The sequence below is a fragment of the Propithecus coquereli genome, unplaced genomic scaffold, assembly GCF_000956105.1.
Source record: "Propithecus coquereli isolate 6110/MARCELLA unplaced genomic scaffold, Pcoq_1.0 Scaffold19, whole genome shotgun sequence".
NCBI lineage: Eukaryota > Metazoa > Chordata > Mammalia > Primates > Indriidae > Propithecus > Propithecus coquereli.
Genome location: NW_012143856.1, coordinates 4,287,814 through 4,307,929, shown reverse-complemented (window position 1 = coordinate 4,307,929; position 20,116 = coordinate 4,287,814). Strand labels below are relative to the sequence as shown.

The 20,116-nt window shown below is 37.4% G+C and overlaps 1 protein-coding gene across 2 annotated transcripts in view; it reads right to left on the bottom strand.

Moving 5' to 3' along the window:
• Positions 1–19,172, bottom strand: part of PLCH1 (phospholipase C, eta 1) — a 97,092-nt gene extending 77,920 nt beyond the window's left edge. For both annotated transcript variants that reach the window (XM_012642869.1, XM_012642870.1), the window contains exons 1-4: positions 19,037–19,172; positions 16,702–16,945; positions 9,945–10,074; positions 5,317–5,487 (exon numbers count right to left, since the gene is read on the bottom strand). In XM_012642869.1, the coding sequence (XP_012498323.1) occupies positions 5,317–5,487; positions 9,945–10,074; positions 16,702–16,945; positions 19,037–19,172 (681 nt within the window). The remainder of the gene's footprint in view (positions 1–5,316; positions 5,488–9,944; positions 10,075–16,701; positions 16,946–19,036) is intronic.
• Between the last annotated feature and the right edge of the window lie 944 nt (positions 19,173–20,116).

Below are 20,116 nucleotides of genomic sequence, written 5' to 3'. Positions count from 1 at the left end.
TGATAGCAAGTGTTTTAAATCTTCGATATTTTACAAACTTTCCAAAATCAAATTTTAAATTCTAAATTCAGTCTTTTTGACTTGAAATTAATAATTTGAATATTAGGGCCCCTGGAAGTCCAAGAGAGGCATATTAGAGTTATTTGGTATGTTAAAGTCATACAGGAAGTATTGTCAAATATGAAATGGTGTTTAACTTCTTTGGGTTATTTTTATATAAACATGTTATTAATATATGCCAACACTATACGAGATTCCTAAAATTCTGATATGTGTTGGTAGATATTATTAGTAATAAATATAATTATTATGTTAAATTATCATGTGCCACAGAAATAACCATATTTCCTTGTCAATTATATCTATAACCATGGAAGACTTTTGTCATCCACAGGCAATTATTGTTTTATTTTTATTCTTCTCAAAAAGCAGTTTATACTTAGGTACAGTCCAAAATTTACTTCCCCTTTAAGGAAATTCATAAAAAGGACTCTTATGAGTACTCTTAAATACAGGTTTCTCATAACTTTCGGGTTGGGTCTTCATTCCGAAGGATCCCATGTATACACATTAAATAAATTTGCATGCCTTCTCTCCTATTACTCAATCTGCCTGATGTCAGTGATTTTCCACAAGCCTCCAAGGGAACAAGGGCCTTGGCCTCCACACCCACAAAACATGACCGGTGACTCTGTTGCTGCACATTTAGATTGTGTCCAATTTTTGTCTATTTGAAAGAATGCTGAAATATACAACTTCCTAACAGTTTTTTTAAATACATAGTTATTTCTTTAGGATAAATTATGAAAAGTAAAACAGTTTGGTAAAAGTTTTATAAATTATATAAAATGTTGTAAATTATAAAACTGCCCTATTAAAAGATTATATCATTCTGTAATTTCACCAGAAATATAAGAAATAGATACCATGTTCAGTAGTGTTTATTTTAACCTTTACTAATTTGATGGGTAAAAAACAATCTCTTAAGTCTACTTCACATTTTTTAGTTACTAATAAAGGGTCAACATTTTCATAGGTGTATTGTCTTTTTATGAATTTTTATGTTTCAAACCTTTTACCCATTTTTCTATTGATTTTTTTTTCCTCAGTGGATTACATAAGTATTTGCCATATTAAGAAAATTTACTATTTCTTCTCTTTTGTATGTTGCAAATATTTTCCTACTTGTGCTCTAATTTTATGGTGCTTGATCAGACCACATACAAAGTTAAAGCTGTAATACATTAATATTCTCCTTTATGGCTTCTGCCTCTTGATATATGATCATTTTAAAATATATTTTTTCTAAATTTCTTTCAGGTCATGTTCATATGTAAATATCTTCAAGCTAATTTAGAAAATTAAACTAGATACAGGTTAATTATCCTCCAGGGACAGATATCACAAGATACTGGCTTCTATTTCCCCCAACTAAAACTTACTGGCAGAATGCCAACATAACTAAAAGGAGGAGAGAAACATATGCCCTTAGCAAGTGACATCCAGTATTGCCGTTCAAATGAATTGGGGTAATTTCCCTAGCCTGAATAAATTTGAATTCAGTAGCTCTATACATTTTAATTCCTCACATTGCCACACTTCTGACTATCTCAGGCAAACATCTTTCACATTCATCATTACAATCAATGTTCAATTTGACATTGTGAGATAGGAACAATAGGCATCAATTCCCCTTTGTACAGATCACAAAACCAAGGCTCAGAAACAATAATATTTGATCCAGCCAAGATTCTTCAACCACTACAGGCTGCAATGTATGGAATGTAGGTCTTCCAGACTCCTGGTCTAACGTTCTTTCTACTATACTGTGAGAGTTCTCCAAGTAAGAATGGAGAAGTAGCTATGTAAGAGAAGGAAACAGAGGAGTAAAGATGTAGAGAGGACATATCTCCTGGGAAAAAAAATATACATATTTCTATTATCCCATTCTTACTTTCTACCTGTCTTATAGCTAATTTTGTTAATGAAGAAACTCTGCCTTTGCAAATTAGCAAATTAATTAATATAACTGATCTTGATAAAACATTTTGTTAATACTATCTAGCTTAATCCTCAAAAAAGCAAGAACAAAATTCATAAAAACTGAATCTATTATTTCTAAAATGTATGTGATTTTGGTAATAGGGTGAAGTAAAATATTACTAGGTCTGGTGTCTTTTTTTGACACCAATCAATTCTCTGATTCTCCAACACTAATGAGTATCCAACAATTAAATTCGGTCTGACACTAACTACCCAGAGTTAGCGCAGACCCCACAGGCTAAAGGCTCAGTCCCACAAGACTGCACCCTCTTCAGACACCAGACACAAACTGGGTACCAAGGCTACCCACACTTCTACCTGGCCAGCTAGAAATTTGGGAGTTCTGTCAAAGAAAAGCCAGAGCTAGACAGTGGCTAAAGTGGACAGATTTTAATAGCTAGACGGATTTTAATCAGGAAAAAGAAATCTCGGTATAGAACTGGGCCCAGTTATGACTGCAGCATGGACAAGTGGGGATTCATAGACAGGGAGCATGGTGGAGAGTCAGTGCATGAGAAATTACTAAGAGGAAACATCAAGGGGAAGGGGGATGGACTGACCTAACAAGAGTCTTAGTGAAAGCGGAGAAGGATGATCAGGTATCATTTGGGGATGGTGGAGGATGAGGACTTTGATCAGATATTGAGCATGATCAGATATGGAGGATGGGGATTCTGTCTCAACTGACTTAACAGGGTTCTTGCTGCAACTGGACTCCTAAGGACAAGGTCCAGGAGGAGGCCTAGGCAGAAAAGGGCTCAGAAAAACCTGTCCAGAGTTTGGTCAAGGAGATAGTTTTTGTTAGTTCCTACAAAACCCTCCCAGGTTCAATAATTCAGGAGAACAATTCACAGAACTCAGGAAAGTGCCTGACTTACTAATACCAGTCTATTATAAAAGATACAACTCAGGAATAGCCAAATAAAAGAGATGCATAGGGCAAGGTAGGGGGGTCGTGGAGCCTCCATGCCCTCTCCTGGCAGGCCACCTTCCCAGCATGCTGATGGGCTCACCAACCCAGAAAGTCCCCAAACCCCAGGGGTTTTATGGAGGTTGCATTACATAGGCATGGTTGATGAGATCACTGGCCACTAGTGATTAACTCAGTCTTCAGTCCCTCTCCCCAACCCTTAGGTCTAAGAGGGGGACTGAAAGTTCATACTGTCCCATCGCATGATTGGTTCCTCTGACTGCCAGCCCCCACCCTGAAACCATCTAGGGCCCATCAATATAGTTACCTCATTAGCATAAACTCAGGTTTGGTTGAAAGTGGCTCATTATAAAATAATAGAAGATAATCCTATCACTCAGGAAATTCCAAGGGTTTTAGGAGCTCTGTGCTAATAACTGGAAACAAAGACCAAATATATATTTTATTATATCACACCACGACAGACATGGGAAGGGGAAAGGCATAGGAGAAGTAATTTAGAAGAAAATTCTAGTCATGTATAGAATTGATGGGGTTTAGTACATGCTACCCTAAAATACAGCACCCTGGCATTTGAGAAAACAGCAGAAGCAGAAAGGTCTCCCTGACCTTCTCCTATCTCTTCTCCCCTAAAGCAAGTCATAAAACCTAGAAAAGATTTTCTGACCTTCCCCTAAAGCAGGTCATAAGACCCTCATTCAAGAGACCCTGATGTGAGAGGTGCCCTCCCTATATCCAGAAGAAAGGAGCCCAAGACACAGAGATGCCAAGAAGAATCTGAACTAACAGGCCTTGCTAAGTTCTCCCCAGTTTACCACCAATAGATCAAACCCTTCTGTCCTCCAATCATATTTCTCCATGATTGTCTACTCTTCATCAAGCCTAACATAAAAAATATACAGATTTACCTGTTTCTTTGGATCTTGCATGATATATTCATATAATGGTATATTATTTGGCAACAAGGAGAAGTGAAGTACTGATAATGCCACAGCATGGATGAACCTTGAAAATATTATGCTAAATGAAAGAAGCCAATCACAAAGGCTCATATTATACAATTCTCTTTATATAAAATGTCTAGAATAGGCAGTTCAATAGAGATAGTGGTCATCAGGGTCTGGTGGGGAAGAGAAATAAGGAATGACTGCTAACGGGTATGGGGTTATTCTTGGGATGCTGAAAATGTACTGAAATTAGATAGTGGTGATGGTTGCACAACTCTGTTAACACACTAAAAACCATTAAATTGTACACTTTAAAAGGGTAAATTTCATGGTATGTAAATTATATCTCAACAAAGCTGTTATTTAAGAAAAAACCAAAGTGTTCAAAGACAGGGTAGAAGTGTTCAAACACAGGATGCCGATTATTTGTGTGGGTACTACAGAAAGAATTCTTTCTACTGACTGTATAATAAAGTCCAAATATTTAATGATTCTTTACAGTTTCAACAGAGCTAAATGCCTTTGACTTAAAATGGATAAAAAGATGAGTAGCTCTTTATATTAAGACAATTAGTCCATAAATGTAAAGAAAATTAAAAGTAAACCTTATCAACTACAGCAAAACCAAAAGCCTCCTCTCAAAAAAGTCTAAGATAAAAGGTTAAAAAAACTTTAACAAAATATTCATTTATTCCTCTACTTTAGTGAGAAACAGAGTTTGAGGTGATATTTAAAAAAGGAGTATGAGAAGAATAGCTTTGTGACCACAATTCAGCCTATATAATATTAAAACAAAGGCATCTTATTTTAAATATATTTAGAGATTTCCTTTTTTAATAAGGAACGAATTTACTTAGTTTTTTCACATGATCAAATGTCAATTTCCTATCATAATTATCAATGGCCTACTATAATGCTAGTTAAGAGTTATATCATAGTTAAATACCTAGGTATATTATTAGTATAAATATAAATTTATATTTTAAATATAAATAAATTTATTTGAATATAAATTTATATTTATGCTAATATAAAGGTGAAGTATAAATTTATACTAATATTATTAACACTTTATAGTATTATGAAAAACATTACCATTGCATCTAAAATGAAACACAATAACTGACATTCATTTTTGTGTGGGAAAATATGCATATCGATACTCCATATATTTAAGGTAAAAAATTGAATAAGCCAGTGTTCAATTTAATACTTCTTCTCTTAAAAGCTGCTGGAAACAGTTTTAAATTACTCATAGATGAGATTTTTGTCAACTTGTGATATTTACCCCATTTTCCTAGATTTAAAGTATACCTACATCCAACCCCAAAAGAAAGCCATGCATCTTTCACAAGTATTTTTAAGTAAACATTCAATTTAATAGTCTGATGATACCTTTTGTTCCACCTTCAAAAATTGAGCCAGTTCTTCTACAGTTAGGTGATCTTTCTTGTCACTGTAGCTCAGAAGCAACAAATAAAGGTCTCGTCTCAAAGACATCATTTTGTAAAAAACACAAAACTCTTCAAATGTCAGAGTTCCCTGATTCTCATCTGTGTCGGCTTCCTGAAAAGGGCATAGAAAAAGCAAGGCAGTAAGAGAGTTTAAAATAGGAAATTCAGTATTGGGAAATCATATTTACTACAAAAGAACTAGTACACAAATCACAAGTGGTGAGCACACATGCTCTTCAAGCACACATGAAACATTATAAAAATTGACTACATATTAGGCCACAAAGAAAGTTTCAACAAATTTTTCAAAATCAACCTTACATAAACCAATTTCTCTGACCACGATAAATTTATAAATCAACAAAGAAAGCTAAAAAAAAAAGACCTGTAGAAACAATATAATACATTTCTAAATAGGAAAAAAAAATACATAGAAGTAAACAAATAACGCTACATATTAAAACTTGTATAATAAATTTAAAGTAGTAATAAGAAAGAAACTTGAAGTTTTAAATGTATTAGAAAACAAAGTAGATTTAGAACAGAAGTTAATAACTCTAAACGCTAGAAAAAAAAATTAAGCCAAAGGAAATAGAAGGAAATAAATTACAAACAAAACCAGAAAGCAATGAAATAGAAAACAGATAGATATAACACAAAGATGAGCAAGAAAACCAAAGGCTGATTTTTGAAGAAACTAATGAAAAAGAGAAATCTTGAACAAGACCAATCAAGAACAAAAGAGAGAAGATACATTTAACACATGATAGAAATACCAGTTTCTCATCAGTTTCTGAACTGTAATCCAATCAAATGTAATTTTTACCTATAAAAGAATCTCTCTTAATTCTTCAAGGGTAGATCTGATGCTCTGTAGGCATCAGCATCATTGGTACCTCCCTGCTTTTCCTCCATAGAAAAGTCTGAATAATCCATCTGGACTAATTTGTACTTGAAATTACTTGTTTGTTTCTAGCAATTACTGAGTAAGAATCTTTTACCATGTACCTGATTGACTGAATTTGTCATAAAACCATAAAACTATTTGAGATACATAATGAATAAATGACCCATTTACATGATCTTCTTCATTCTAAATAAACACAGTTGTAACCAAACAAAAGCTGATAGGGAATGAATGGCATTTTGAAATGCATAGATTTTGTGAAGTACAATCAGTTGTTAAGCAGTGTTAAACATAGCTTTGAAAGTCAAAGTGCTCAGTAAAAATTTTTTTACAAAAACTTTGCTAACTTTTGGTCAATTATGAGCAAACACTGACAAATATTTAAAGCTTACATAGTTTCTATGTGAGGCTGATCACTGTTGCCTCTGTCATTTTAAAGATAGAGGCAGATTGGACTGGAATATCAGCACTTCCAATGTGTGAGGCTCTTAGAGAGTCTATGCATCCTAAGAAAGTGGGCCGAATGTCCAAATTCTTGCCATAACTTTGTTTCAAAATATCTAATCCTGGACACAGAAATGAAACATTTTTCAAGACTTCCATATAAATGGCTAATACAATTAAGAAGAGTAAATCTCAGGTTTTTTTATACCTCAAAAGATTACTTTTAAAAAAAAGCTGTTGAATGTTCTACCTCAACAAAAAGCAAAGAAAAGGAAAAGAAAACTCTAGGAAGGCTTTAATGTCTTTACCAGCAATACAGTCAAAAGAATGAATGTTCCTAAAATAATATTAAGATCCTTGGTCCTACCACTCTCACCATGAGCATTTCTAGAACTCTGCTAGGCACAAAGCCCACGATGGACATGATATTTATGCAGCAGGTACAACTACTTAGCCAGTCACTTCTGGCTTAATAAGTTTTAAATTTAAGGTCAAAAAAAGAGGCTCTTAATGTTGTCTTAAAATTTGTCTAGGCCAGGCGCAGAGGCTCACGCCTGTAATCCTAGCACTCTGGGAGGCCGAGGCAGGTGGATCGTTTGAGCTCAGGAGTTCGAGACCAGCCTGAGCAAGAGCGAGACCCCGTCTTTACCAAAAATAGAAAGAAATTAATTGGACAGCTAAAAATATATAGAAAAAATTAGCCGGGCATGGTGGCGCATGCCTGTAGTCCCAGTTACTCAGGAGGCTGAGGCAGTAGGATCGCTTGAGCCCAGGAGTTTGAGGTTGCTGTGAGCTAGGCTGACGCCACGGCATTCTAGCCTGCGCAACAGAGCAAGACTCTGTCTCAAAAAAAAAAAAATAATAACTTGTCTAAAGGATTTACTTTGAACCCATAAGCCACTTGACATAAACATTTCCTGATTTACCCTCTAAAATACTAGGTGCATTAGAGATAAACAAGTGTCTGAATAAGGAAAAAAATAGAAGTAAAAATAGTTCAATAACTCATGTTACTTCCTTATCTTCCAAAAGTACCCCCAAGATCATATTTTTATAGGTACAGACTTTGCCCTCCTCCTTAAGCTTGGCCTCTCACACAGAATCAGCAGCTACCTCTTCAGTACTGTGAACAGCGCCTACGTGAAGAAACAGATGGGAGCTGGGCTCACAACAAGGCAAAGAGGAGACGACAGAGGGAATACCAGGAACGTGGCAAACTTTACCGTATAGTTTAAAGAAAATCCACTCTACTTGTGACAACTCATTTCCCCTCCAAAGTCTCTTACTCCATCTCTGGGGTTCCCTATATAGCTATCTCATTCCTTCGTCCTCTTTCTCTTCTCTCATGTTCTCCAATGCAATGGGACCCAGTTCCCCACAATGCAAACCATTTCCAACCACAAACAGGACAACCTTAAGGGGTCACAGAACAGAGCCAGCTTCTGTCTTCCATCCATTGTTGTTACCCATACCCCATGCTGTTTCTATTCTTACCATGTCTAAGAACAAGTGGTTAGAAAACAAAGGAAGCACAAAGCATTAAACATCATCTTGCCCTCCTGTGCTTATCTTTAAATGTGTGAAGTAACACCTACCTAGTCACTTAGAATAGAAAATCATTGCAAAATATGGAGTATGCATATGACTTATTTCCAAATAAGAGCCTTTTATAAGTTAATATTCTACAAATTTCTAATAGTCTAACATTGTCTTTACCCAGACTTAAACTTAATAGAGCTCACTTCTGTACCTTAGACTGAAAACTAAATACAGTCCCAGCTGGATGCCACAGAATAGGTCTGGGCCCAAGGATTTCCCTCAAAGACTTATCAACAGGGAAAGAGCATTTCATTTAACACCTACAAGCAGTTGAATGAACTTCTGGAGAGCTCCCTGAATGGTCAGAGTAATTAGCACTTCTAAGCCTAATGGACTGTAAATCTTACACTCAGAAACAAAATAGACAGCTCTTGGGGTCCTAGACAAGTGCTATTTTTTTATCATGTCTCTTAGTTTTTTTTTTTTTTTTTTGAGACAGAGTCTCACTGTGTTGCCTGGGCTAGAGTGCCATGGCATCATCCTAGCTCACAGCAACCTCAAACTCCTGGGCTCAAGCGATCCTCCTGCCTCAGCCTCCCGAGTAGCTGGGACTACAGGCATGCGCCACCATGCCCGGCTCATTTTTTCTATATATTTTTAGTTGTCCAATTAATTTCTTTCTATTTTTAGTAGAGACGGGGTCTCGCTCTTGCTCAGGCTGGTCTCGAACTCCTGAGCTCAAACAATCCGCCCGCCTCGGCCTCCCAGAGTGCTAGAATTACAGGTGTGAGCCACCACGCCCGGCCATTTTTATCATGTCTCTTAGTCTTTATTCTGATCCTTGCAATGGCCCTGTGAGGTAGGCAGATGAGATATTATTGTCCTCTCAAAGGGACTTGATCGAGTTTACTCCATTATTTCAGTGTCATAAAAAGTGCCTATAATTACTTTCTGAAAACAGCAACAATAACAAAAATGCTTTTTTAGGAAGTGAAATTTTGGATACATGTTAATTTATGAAATTTTTTTTCTTTGATGAAACAAACTGCCTCTCTTAAGGCCAAATTTAATGTATGAATAAGTCAGTGTGTATTAAAATGATTATCAGCATATTATGGAGCTTTTAGGTTCTGGCTAGAAACGTAATACATATGCAGGAGGGCTCCCAAAATACCTCTTCCTTTTCAAGAAACAAAAACCCACCTCCTTCCCTGCCCCTCCAGCCATGACCTCTGACAACCACTAATCTGTTCTCTATTTCCATAATTTAGATATTTCAAGATGTCATATAAGTGGAATCATACAGAATGTAAAATATTGGGATTGGCTTATTTCATTCAGCATAATTCTCTGGAGATTCATGCAGGTTTTGCGTGTATCGATATAAGTCATTCTTTTTTATTGCTAAGTAGTATTCTATGGTATGCATGTACCACAGGTGGTTTAACCATTCATCCTTTGAAGATACCTGGGTTGTTTCCAGTATTTGTCTGTTATGAATAAAGCTGCTATAAACATTTGTGTACAAAAACAATGCCTCTCTTCATTAAAGAAAAATAAAACAGTACAGAGCATGTAATACTAGCTTCCAATGAAACAAAATAACTTTTTAATATGGCTAAGTATATCAATAACCTCTGTATATTTTATATAAGGCCAATGCAATTGTGAAAACTTACCTGAAACATTTGTCTGACTTTTCTTCGGGGCAGATTAACATTTAGTTTATGCATCAGTTGGTGTATCTCCTCAATATTCAATAAGCCATCACCATTTTTATCGGCTTCCTCAAAGGTCTGTTTCACCCACATGCAGAAAGGTCAAAGAAAATACTTGTGTTTTCATCAAAATAAAAACTGATCTCTCACAGAATACTCACAAGGATATTTGTCAGTAACACAGAACTTGAAATTCTTTTGAGAAGGCTCTGCAACCCACAGGTTCTGATAAGCTACTAGTAGTGACAACAACAAAAAAAATTAGAAAGGTGGCAGGGAGGCCATGTACAGGTGATTCCCTCCACTGTGAAATGAAAGTTGGCCATATTATTTTGAGAGATTCTTTAATTCAAACATTATTTAATCTTATCCAAATTAAATATTAAATCTATTATTGAAAAAATACTACATTTTATCAATTGTCAGAGAAAAAAACTATATTGCTGGTTCTAATTCCACTCTAACAAGAAGACAACACCTTAATTCATATCTTCATTAGCAAACTCTATAAAAATAAAATATTTCTATGTGACTTTATACATTATCTCTTTTTATTTCTCATTTCCTGACCAGTTTTTCTCAATTATGCTGCCATGTTCATAACACAAATCTTGTGTCCCTCACAAGATTCTCACTTATAAAGTTAGCATTCTTTATTTATGAGGCATGTAGATGTCATGTACCGGGAATGATCCGGTTTTGAAGCTCTCAAACACTTTCTGCTAAAGAATCTCTTTATGATGAAACCCAAAATATAGCAAATTTAGACCTTATCTTCCCCTATGCCTGTTCACCTAGTATCTTTTTTTTCTTTTTTTTTTTATGAAGCAGAGTCTCACTCTTTTTGCCCAGGCTAGAGTGAGTGCCGTGGCGTCAGCCTAGCTCACAGCAACCTCAAACTCCTGGGCTCAAGCGATCCTTCTGCCTCAGCCTCCCGAGTAGCTGGGACTACAGGCATGCGCCACCATGCCCGGCTCATTTTTTCTATATATTTTTAGTTGTCCAATTAATTTCTTTCTATTTTTAGTAGAGACGGGGTCTCGCTCTTGCTCAGGCTGGTTTCGAATTCCTGAACTCAAACAATCCACCTGCCTCGGCCTCCCAGAGAGCTAGGATTACAGGCGTGAGCCACCGCGCCCGGCCCACCCAGTATCTTTTTACCTTCACAATACCCCATGGTATATGATCTTTTCAATTCTCTTTTCTCAGTCCCATTCCTACATCTAGAAAATTAGACCCTCATTTTCAGTCCCATCATTGTTCAGATAAGGATGTAAAATGAAATGAGAGGGAGAAATTTGTAACAATTAGTAAGAAAATCAGGTCTCAAAACCAGGTCTCTTGCATTCTAATCTAGCATTCTTTTCTCCCATACATGAGGCCTGTCTCTGTACTACATTCCTCTCCCTATTACTAGCTTTGATTGTCTCCACCTAACGGAACAGGCCCAGACTTCCATACCCAGGAAAGTTATATGAAGTACAAGCCCGATATGCTAGGGGTACCCTCCAAGCTCAGGTATGAGACTAGGTAATTGAGAATACGAAGCTGAGTTTCAATGTGAAATATTTACATCATATGAACTGAAAATTGTAAAGATGCTCAGTGGGATGAGCTTTGAGTAGTTTTATATAACGGGAATGCAGAATAAATGGTAATAAATAGGTGAGTTGAAAATTCCCAGTTAACTTTTAGCAAAGGATTTTTTTTAATAGATGATTCATAAGTGTTGAGGGGTAGGTTACAGAAGGCAGGAATTGTGTGTATACTTAGAAAATCAGATTGAGCTTCAGAGTGTGAAGGGTAATGAAGACGAAAAGAATAAGGTGATGGGAAGAAACCAGAGAATCAAAGTAAGGGAAAAGTGTAGGTTTAAAGCCAAGACATGTGAGAATAAAGGTACATCAGAGGAGAGGGGCAATGAACAATATTTGCTTATCAAACAGGTGACATCAACTGAGAGATTTTCATTTTAAGTGAAAATATGAATTAACCTTCCCGCGGTAACACAGCATACTTGCGCTTCTTAGGTGATTCAAATTATGCCTGTAGGAGATAGTACCCTAGAAAGCAAAAACCACCAGAAAGGTAAAGTCTTACTCCTTCTAAAATTAAATAGAGGTGGTTTTCTGATTGTAAATACCTTCTTTCACATTTTATTCCCTTTAAAAGATTTTAAAATAACCAGCCCAGCTCTTTCAATTTCAATTTTTCCTCATAAATTTCAGTCAGCACCTCATTATACATGACACCTGGAAGTTAAAGGGACAACCACACCTAGGGAAAAAATAACTGAAGAATCAAAAGTATCAAAGATTTGGGCCAGTTATTAATAAGTACCTGAATCTCATTTTTTAGTTTTCTGGATGCACAGCGCCCACATGGTGAGCTCCATTTCTTTTGACTGTCGACACTGCTCTGTGCCCCACAAAGTACTTGGCTAGAGTTCAAAGAAGTGGTGAAATGAGTCCAATGACAGCAATAGTTTCATCCTTTCATTCTGTAATTCTTTACCAAAGCCTCTCATAGACTTCTCCAGAGAAGAGACAGTGACAGCCAAGCCCTAAGTTTGCGGGTGGATATTCTGCAAATACAAACCCTTTAGGATGGGCCTGTGTCAGCAGGGTCTTTAGCACCAACACGTAACTGGCCTTGACAATTGGATTAGGAGACATGGGACTGGTAAGGCAGAAATAGAGGTGGAATCAAACACTAGTCCTAATTCTACTACTAACCTCGGCCTATGACAGTGGGTCACTCATGTCACCTCTTGGAGCCTTTCTTTCTTCATTTACAATGTCAAGGAGGATGACTTTTAACCTTGAAATGCCTTCTGAGATTCCATGAATGGAAAAACCATTCTTTCCAGTAATGGTACTCTCAGTATACAATCACAGGGAAAAATATTCTGACATCTTAAAGCTGTTCTTCATAATTTAGATATGAGTGCCCCGTAAAGCCCTGAATTAATAATTCAGAGCCATATACATAATAATTCTAAGAAAAGAAACAGTCATTCCACAGAGAAAATCTGAGAGAGTCAAACTGAATGAAAAGTAATGGTCTAGTATTTTCTATCAAGAAACTGTAGAAGAATGGAAAGCATTAAATAGTATTACCTAGTCAGGACTGGGCAAACTTTTCTGTAAAGGGCCTAATAGTAAATATTTTAAGTTTGCAGGCCGTGTGACCTCAGTTATAACTACTCCAGGCCTCCATTATCATGAGAAAGCAGCCATACAGACAAAACATAAATGAATGAGCATGGTTGTGTACCAACACAATTTTATTTATGAACACTGAAATCTGAACTTCAGATAATTTTCACATGTCACAAAATGTTACTCTTTTGATATTTTTCAACCATTTAAAACTCATTCTTAGCTCAGGAGCCCATAAAAATTAGGTGGCAGGCCATATTTATCCCGCAGTTTGAAGGAAAGGAGTAAGATTTTAATTTACAACGTACACAAGGGACTGCCTAAAGTCTGCTAGGTTATAATTTCCCTCATGGATTTAAGAGATAAAGTGAAGAAAACATAAAGGAGAGTGGTCTGAATGGAGAAAAATGCCAAGCCTAGGTGGCAGTAGCATCATTTGTACACGATGGAGCCACCAAGATTTCAGACTTTATCTGAATAGGAAAAGAAAAGATTTGCCATGCTTTACCGCTCTTTAGCAATAACAACAGTAGCTACGATTTATAAGGTGCTTACTATGTGCTGGGCAGTGTTCCAAGGACTTAGTGTTTATCCACTCGTTTGATCTTCACACGCCTCCACAGGATGGGCGCTATCATTATCATCATTGCCACATTACAGAAAAAAGACTCTGAGGTGAAAGAGTCTAAGTGATTCAACCAAACTTACACAGTACATGGCAGAGTCTGAGTCCTTACCTGTGATGCTGTATTTCTCCTAACAGGTCTGAGTATTACATCTACCTCTACTCGACATGGTCATACTGCAGAAATAATCTACACTTTAGGCTGGATGGATTTTCTCATATAGCCATTTAAGATTCATTATTCTCATTATTCATTCACAGTTGAAATGTTCAGTTGTAAATGAAATCTAATAATCATCCCAAATCTGTTCTCCTCAATTAATGTAATTAAATGTTTGTCCAATCAAGAATGTTATTCTGTTAAGATATTATCCAAAACTCTATCAAATTCTGACAAATCTGTATGAGAATGAGTCCCTGACTCAACATAACTTTCCCTTTTTTGAATTCAGCCTCCTCCTTACTAACTATTCACTAATTTCTTCTTTCTTTTTTTACCCCTTCACTGATTCAAAAGATCAACTGATTCTACATTTCATATAAAATTGTTCCTCTTTGCAGTTCTGCAGTACATTTGCATTCCATTATTTTTCAGAGAGCATATTTTCAGAATATGAATCTCTCAGAATATGAAAACTTTCAAGTACCAGTAAACGTGGAAAAATCAGGTCCAAAAAATTACTGACCAATAAAGCAAAAAGAGGCTTCTACAATGTCTGCCCCTCTCCCTCTAGTGTCTTTCAAGGATTAGGAGAGAGACTTATACAATGACTAAAATTTCTAGAATATTGTAAATGCATCCTACTTAACTGGGTAAGGATAGCAGGTTCTGGACCTGATTGTCACCCCTACAGCCATTGCCCGCCCTTCTTCCTTACTAAAACAACCTCAATTTTGTTCAGGTATCCAAAAGTCATGTATTTTAAGGGTGGGTGGGAACAGAAGGCAGAGAGGTAAGGCTTGGTTCAAATACAGTTTTCCCCAAAGTACAGTCCTGGGGTCCCAGTTAGCATGAGGTCCCTCCCTTTCCATCTACGTATCTGTGTGAGGCTAGATTTTCTTCACATATTTCAACCAAAACAACACCTCACAACAGACTGCAGACTGGAGACTTATAAAGCAGTGAAGCAATACTACTCTTCTAATTTGTTTTGCTTTGAAAAATATAGCTATTTTTCATAAAAATATGTTAACATATAATAGAGTTTATTGTGATTTTAAAAGAATTAACAATTTTTAAATTTGCATATTTAATCTCTAATACAATAAATACCAACAGATTGACTCCACATAAACAAAAGCTCTTTGGAATTTTCAGTTTTTAAGAGTGAAAAAAATGGTTCTGAGATCAAAGTCTAATCACGTCAATTAATGTCTCTTGCAAGAGACTGGTTTCGGAATGGGCCTGCAATAGTAATTCTGGCCAATGGTGAGAGGTCATCTCTTGGTGGACTTCTGAGAAGTTTTTCTTTTCTCTTAAGCAAAAGATTTGCCAGAAGGAACTTTGCTACCTCTGGGCAGGGTTGTTTAGAGCTACCGCCTGAAGTTGCTACAACCCTCTTTGACCAAAGGACAGCCAGCTGTAGGGCCAAGCCAAGAAGCTAAGAATGGCAGAATCTGGGTCTCTGATGACATCGCTGAACCACTGAAATTAACTTAGACCTGGAATTGTCCCTTCTCTGATCTCTCCTTTATGAGAAAATGAGCACTCTTTATTGTTAAAGGCACTATTAAAATGGTTTCTGCCACTTGCACCAGAAAGCATTCTTACCGATTCAGCATTTTTGCTTGTTTGTTTTTTAGCAAATGTTAAAGAGTTAAAAACCAAACTAACAGATTAAAGCACAGAAAGTCAGTTCTTGTGTTTGTTTTTGCTAAAATATGAATCCCAGTTGGCTTTATCAGCATACTGTGAATATTGATGAAAACATCATGGCTCATCAACTCAGATTTTCACACTGTCAGGATCCTTTCAGGGGTCGAATATTTCCATTCTGCTCCAACAACACCTTGTGTGAGGGATTGTAGCTAGAGTAGCACAAATTCATCATCAACTCCTGGAAAAATTTAGGGCATACATCCCAATGACGGCAAGGAAGTAGTACTGCTCCCTACATATATATGGGGCACCTGTATTTTAAGGCAATTCCAAATGTGAAGAAGGAAACCAAATCAGTCAACTGGCCTAACACCCTCACTTTGCAGACAAGGAAATTGAGGCCAGAAGGCCTTGCTGTGTGCCTAGCTTGATCCCACCAGGAAGGATGCCTTCAGACCAAGCACGTTAAACATTTATCTTGTCAGCACTGCGGGACCATGAGAATGGGTTTAAGCAAGAATAAGACTTAGATTCCAGTTTCTCAAGCAATTTATAGAGAGTAAATGTTATTAAGTAAAAAATTATTTCCCCCTCAGTATCAGTCAGTTCAGTTTCCAAACAGTACATTAAAAAGAGAGACAGAAAACGCAGGAAGAAGCTTAGTGCCTGGTACATATTTGGAACTCAAAAAGTATTTGTTAAACTAAGCTGACTATATAACAAAGTAGGATTTTCTCTGATTCAAATCAGCACTTTCCCAGTTACAGCTAATGAGTACTCCTACAATAAAAAAGGCAATGATATTTAATGGGTACCTCATCTCTCTTAGAAAATGTCAGACTGTATTTGAAGATCTCTCAGATTGTGGAGCTAGAGTCAGTCTCTTTAGAAGAATTCTGCTCCTAAGTTCATATAAACTTAAGTTTCTGTGTGTTTTATATATTCATTTACTTGGGGTGAAAGTGAGGAGGGGAGTGAAGTGTGCTAGGGGTGAAGAAAGAGACAGGAAGCAAAATTACGGTAAAAAACAAAGCATAGTCATCCTCACTTCACTCACACACACACACACACACACACACACAGAGCTCAAAATAAAGTTTCTAGGAAGGATATTGGTCATGGGTCCTCTGCCTTTTGGCAAGGGAATCTTCATCACTGATGCCAGCCATCAGGTACTTGAGGCCTGTGATCCAGGTGCGGGCCTCCTCAGGGTTGGAGGTGATGAGGTCCAGGGACTCCATGTGGTTGCCATGGTAGATGGTGAAGCAGCAGCTGGGGTCAAAGTTCCCCTCAGCTTGTCTGTGGAATATTTCCGACTGCCGACCCTCGGTGACTTTGTAAATGGAATCGATAAGTACTGTGAGGGAAGCAAGATGCACAGTTATACGGCAGGCGAGACATTTACTTACATGGATTAAGAAACGAGAGAAGCAAAATCATTTCAAATATTAAAAATAACTATGCAAAAAATCATTATCTGCAAGTTGTGGTTTTAGGTCTAAATGTGAAACACAGGTCCTCTTGTTTCCTGCTAGAAACCTTCTCTACATAACACTTTACCTGCCTCTGCAGTCTTGACAATGTCCTCCCAAGGCAATGATTCAGGATGTGCGGAAATTTATAGTAAAAGGATAGATATGCCCATCAGGGCAAGAAGACTGGCAGAAAAGGTGACTACCGAATATGTCAAATTTATAGTTTACATATTTATGGAGGGAAAAACACACAAAGATCTAGAGCCGACTTTGGTGTTTTGCAACATATATTAGGAGATAGTGAGAAAATTGAAAGGAAAATAATTTACTGGCAACCCCAAATAGCCCAGCTAAACAAGACTGGCCCTCCTAGAGAGAAAGCTACGGGGCTATGATGATGAAGGCAGAGCAGAGCTCGGAGAAGCAGAGAGGAACAAGGTAACAGCTGGGGGAGGTGGGGCAATACAGGAACATAAGGCCCACTCTGGGGACGCTGCATGGGCTGTTTATTCCAGACCAGAAAGCTCAGAGAGAAAATAAGGGGAGATAAAGCTGGAAAGGCAGACAAAGGCTGGATTGTAGAGTGGCTAGAATAACAGAGATTAGTATTAATATTTTTTTTATTTTTTTATTTTTTTTTGAGACAGAGTCTCACTCTGTTGCCCGGGCTAGAGTGCAGTGGCATCAGCCTAGCTCACAGCAACCTCGAATTCCTGGGCTCAAGTGATCCTACTGCCTCAGCCTCCCGAGTAGCTGGGACTACAGGCATGTGCCACCATGCCCGGGTAATTTTTTCTATATATTTTTAGCTGTGCAATTAATTTCTTTCTATTTCTGGTAGAGACGGGGACTCGCTCTTGCTCAGACTGGTCTCGAACTCCTGAGCTCAAACGACCCACCCGCCTTGGCCTCCCAGAGTGCTAGGATTACAGGCGTGAGCCACCGCGCCTGGCCAAGATTAGTATTATTTAGGTAGTGGAGCAACATTGAAGGTTTGAATCAGAGCAGCACTGGCGAGAAGGATAATTTTAGATTGAAATATTATTTTGGTTGTTTATTTTTAAGCATGAATCAGAAGTGTTAACTATGGTATTGATTGCCCATATACACCATCTACTTCTCATTTCTGCCTAATTGGCAGGATCCCAATTTTCTTCTGGTATCCACTCATTCCCCATATGACTCACAGGGAAGTCAGCCTATGCTCACCCCCAGGTTCTCCAGCCCTTGGACTCTGGGATTTGTATCAGTGGCCCCAGGTTCTCAGGCCTCTGATCTTAGATGGAGAATGATATCCTCGGCTCCCTGGGTTCTCAGGCCTTTGCACTCAGACTGAGCTACACCACCAGCTCCTCTGGTTCTCCAGCTTGCAGATGGCCACTGTGGGACTTCTTGGCTTCCATAGTCATGTGAGTGAATTTTCCTAAGAAATTCCCTCTCATATTTCTACCCACTTATCTATCTATTTATACATCCTATTTTGTTTCTCTGGGGAAGCCTGACTAATACAGTGTGGGAGAAAGAAGTTTTAACTAGGAGTCAGATCAAAACTATTTTATTTGATATCATTAAAACCGTGTTGTTAATTCATTAATCACTTAACTGTGGCTCAGAATATGGCAATACACTTTAAAGCCCACTGGATTTATGATGTCTATCATCTTCTATAGGAAAATAAAAAGTCTTGGGCTATAAAACTATATATCCCAACTTAAAAAAAGAAAACCCATCATGTCTTCAACCCAGGGGAAATACTAGCATTTACAGCATTCATGGAAAAGAAAACTTTTGTGGAATTGAATTCCCCAAAGATGGTCATCACTTATTCAGTCTCTCAATATCCAAGATCAGCTAACCCAAAAACATGCAAAAATTTGAAATTTCCACAGATCTGAAGCTTCCACAGAGCCTATCCAGTCTGATCCTTGTATGACTGTGTCAAGCCAAGCAAAGAATTCAAAGGTTTGTTTTACTTTTTGCCTTCTCGCTCTTCCTAGAGGGTCGCCATCGGAGGCGTGTTCGGTGCTCATCCAGGTAGAAGAGTCGGACAAGCCCTTTGGTCCCACGCTTCAGTTTGATCATCTGTGTCCCGGACTGCATGACACTCATGCATCTTTCAACTGCAAAAGAGATGAGAGCACATTAAGCTATCATGCAATGCATGTGCATGCAAGTGTCCAGGCCTTAGAATCGAATAAAACCTCTGATTCACCCCCAAAGACTCCAAGGACCAGAAGACAAATTTCGTATAGGTAATCTGAAAAGAGAGTTAAGGAACTGATTCATCAGGCTAAAGCCAGTAAGAAGCCCTACTGACAGACATAAAATTCTACTTCCAGGTAAATAATGCATTACTGTTTCATTGGGCCATCTTTTGTTCTAATTTTTTTGGTATGAAACCAATGACCATTTGATACTTTGATTTATGCTCTTAAAGCAAGTTCTCAGACATGTTAAATCTTGTGAGTTTTTACATAGCTAGTTGTAAAAGCATCTTATAATGATGTTTTAAAATTCAAGCAACAGAAAAACAAGATTGGCAAAATGGTGACAGTTGTTGATGTTGGATTATGGTTACATGTGGGTTAGTGCTATATATTTGTGTATGTTTGAAAATAGCTAAATAAATATCATTTCTTAAAATGTGATCAGAAAAAAAATCAAATTTTCACAATTGAACATAAAACACTTGCCAATGCATTAAACTACTAAGATTTTCCATCCAGAGGAATAATTTGGCTACTGAATTCAGGTAATATCCAAATCACTTATGTTCTACGTCAAAGCTGTCATTTAAATCCACTCTGCTTTGAAGTGAGCCTTGCTGAAGTACGCATCTGTTGTTTTTGCCTGTTTCCCTTGTTTGGTGACAGTGTCCTACTTCTCCTTTGGAAATACTCCTCTCCATTTCATGTGCTTTGGTGTCAATCACCCCAACTAAGGAATAGGCACCCAAATTATGCTTAGAGCAAATGTGACTCCCTCCCAAGGAACACAAATCCTGAGCAGACCATTAAATGAAAACAGAACCGGGCCATTTCAACAACTGAGAG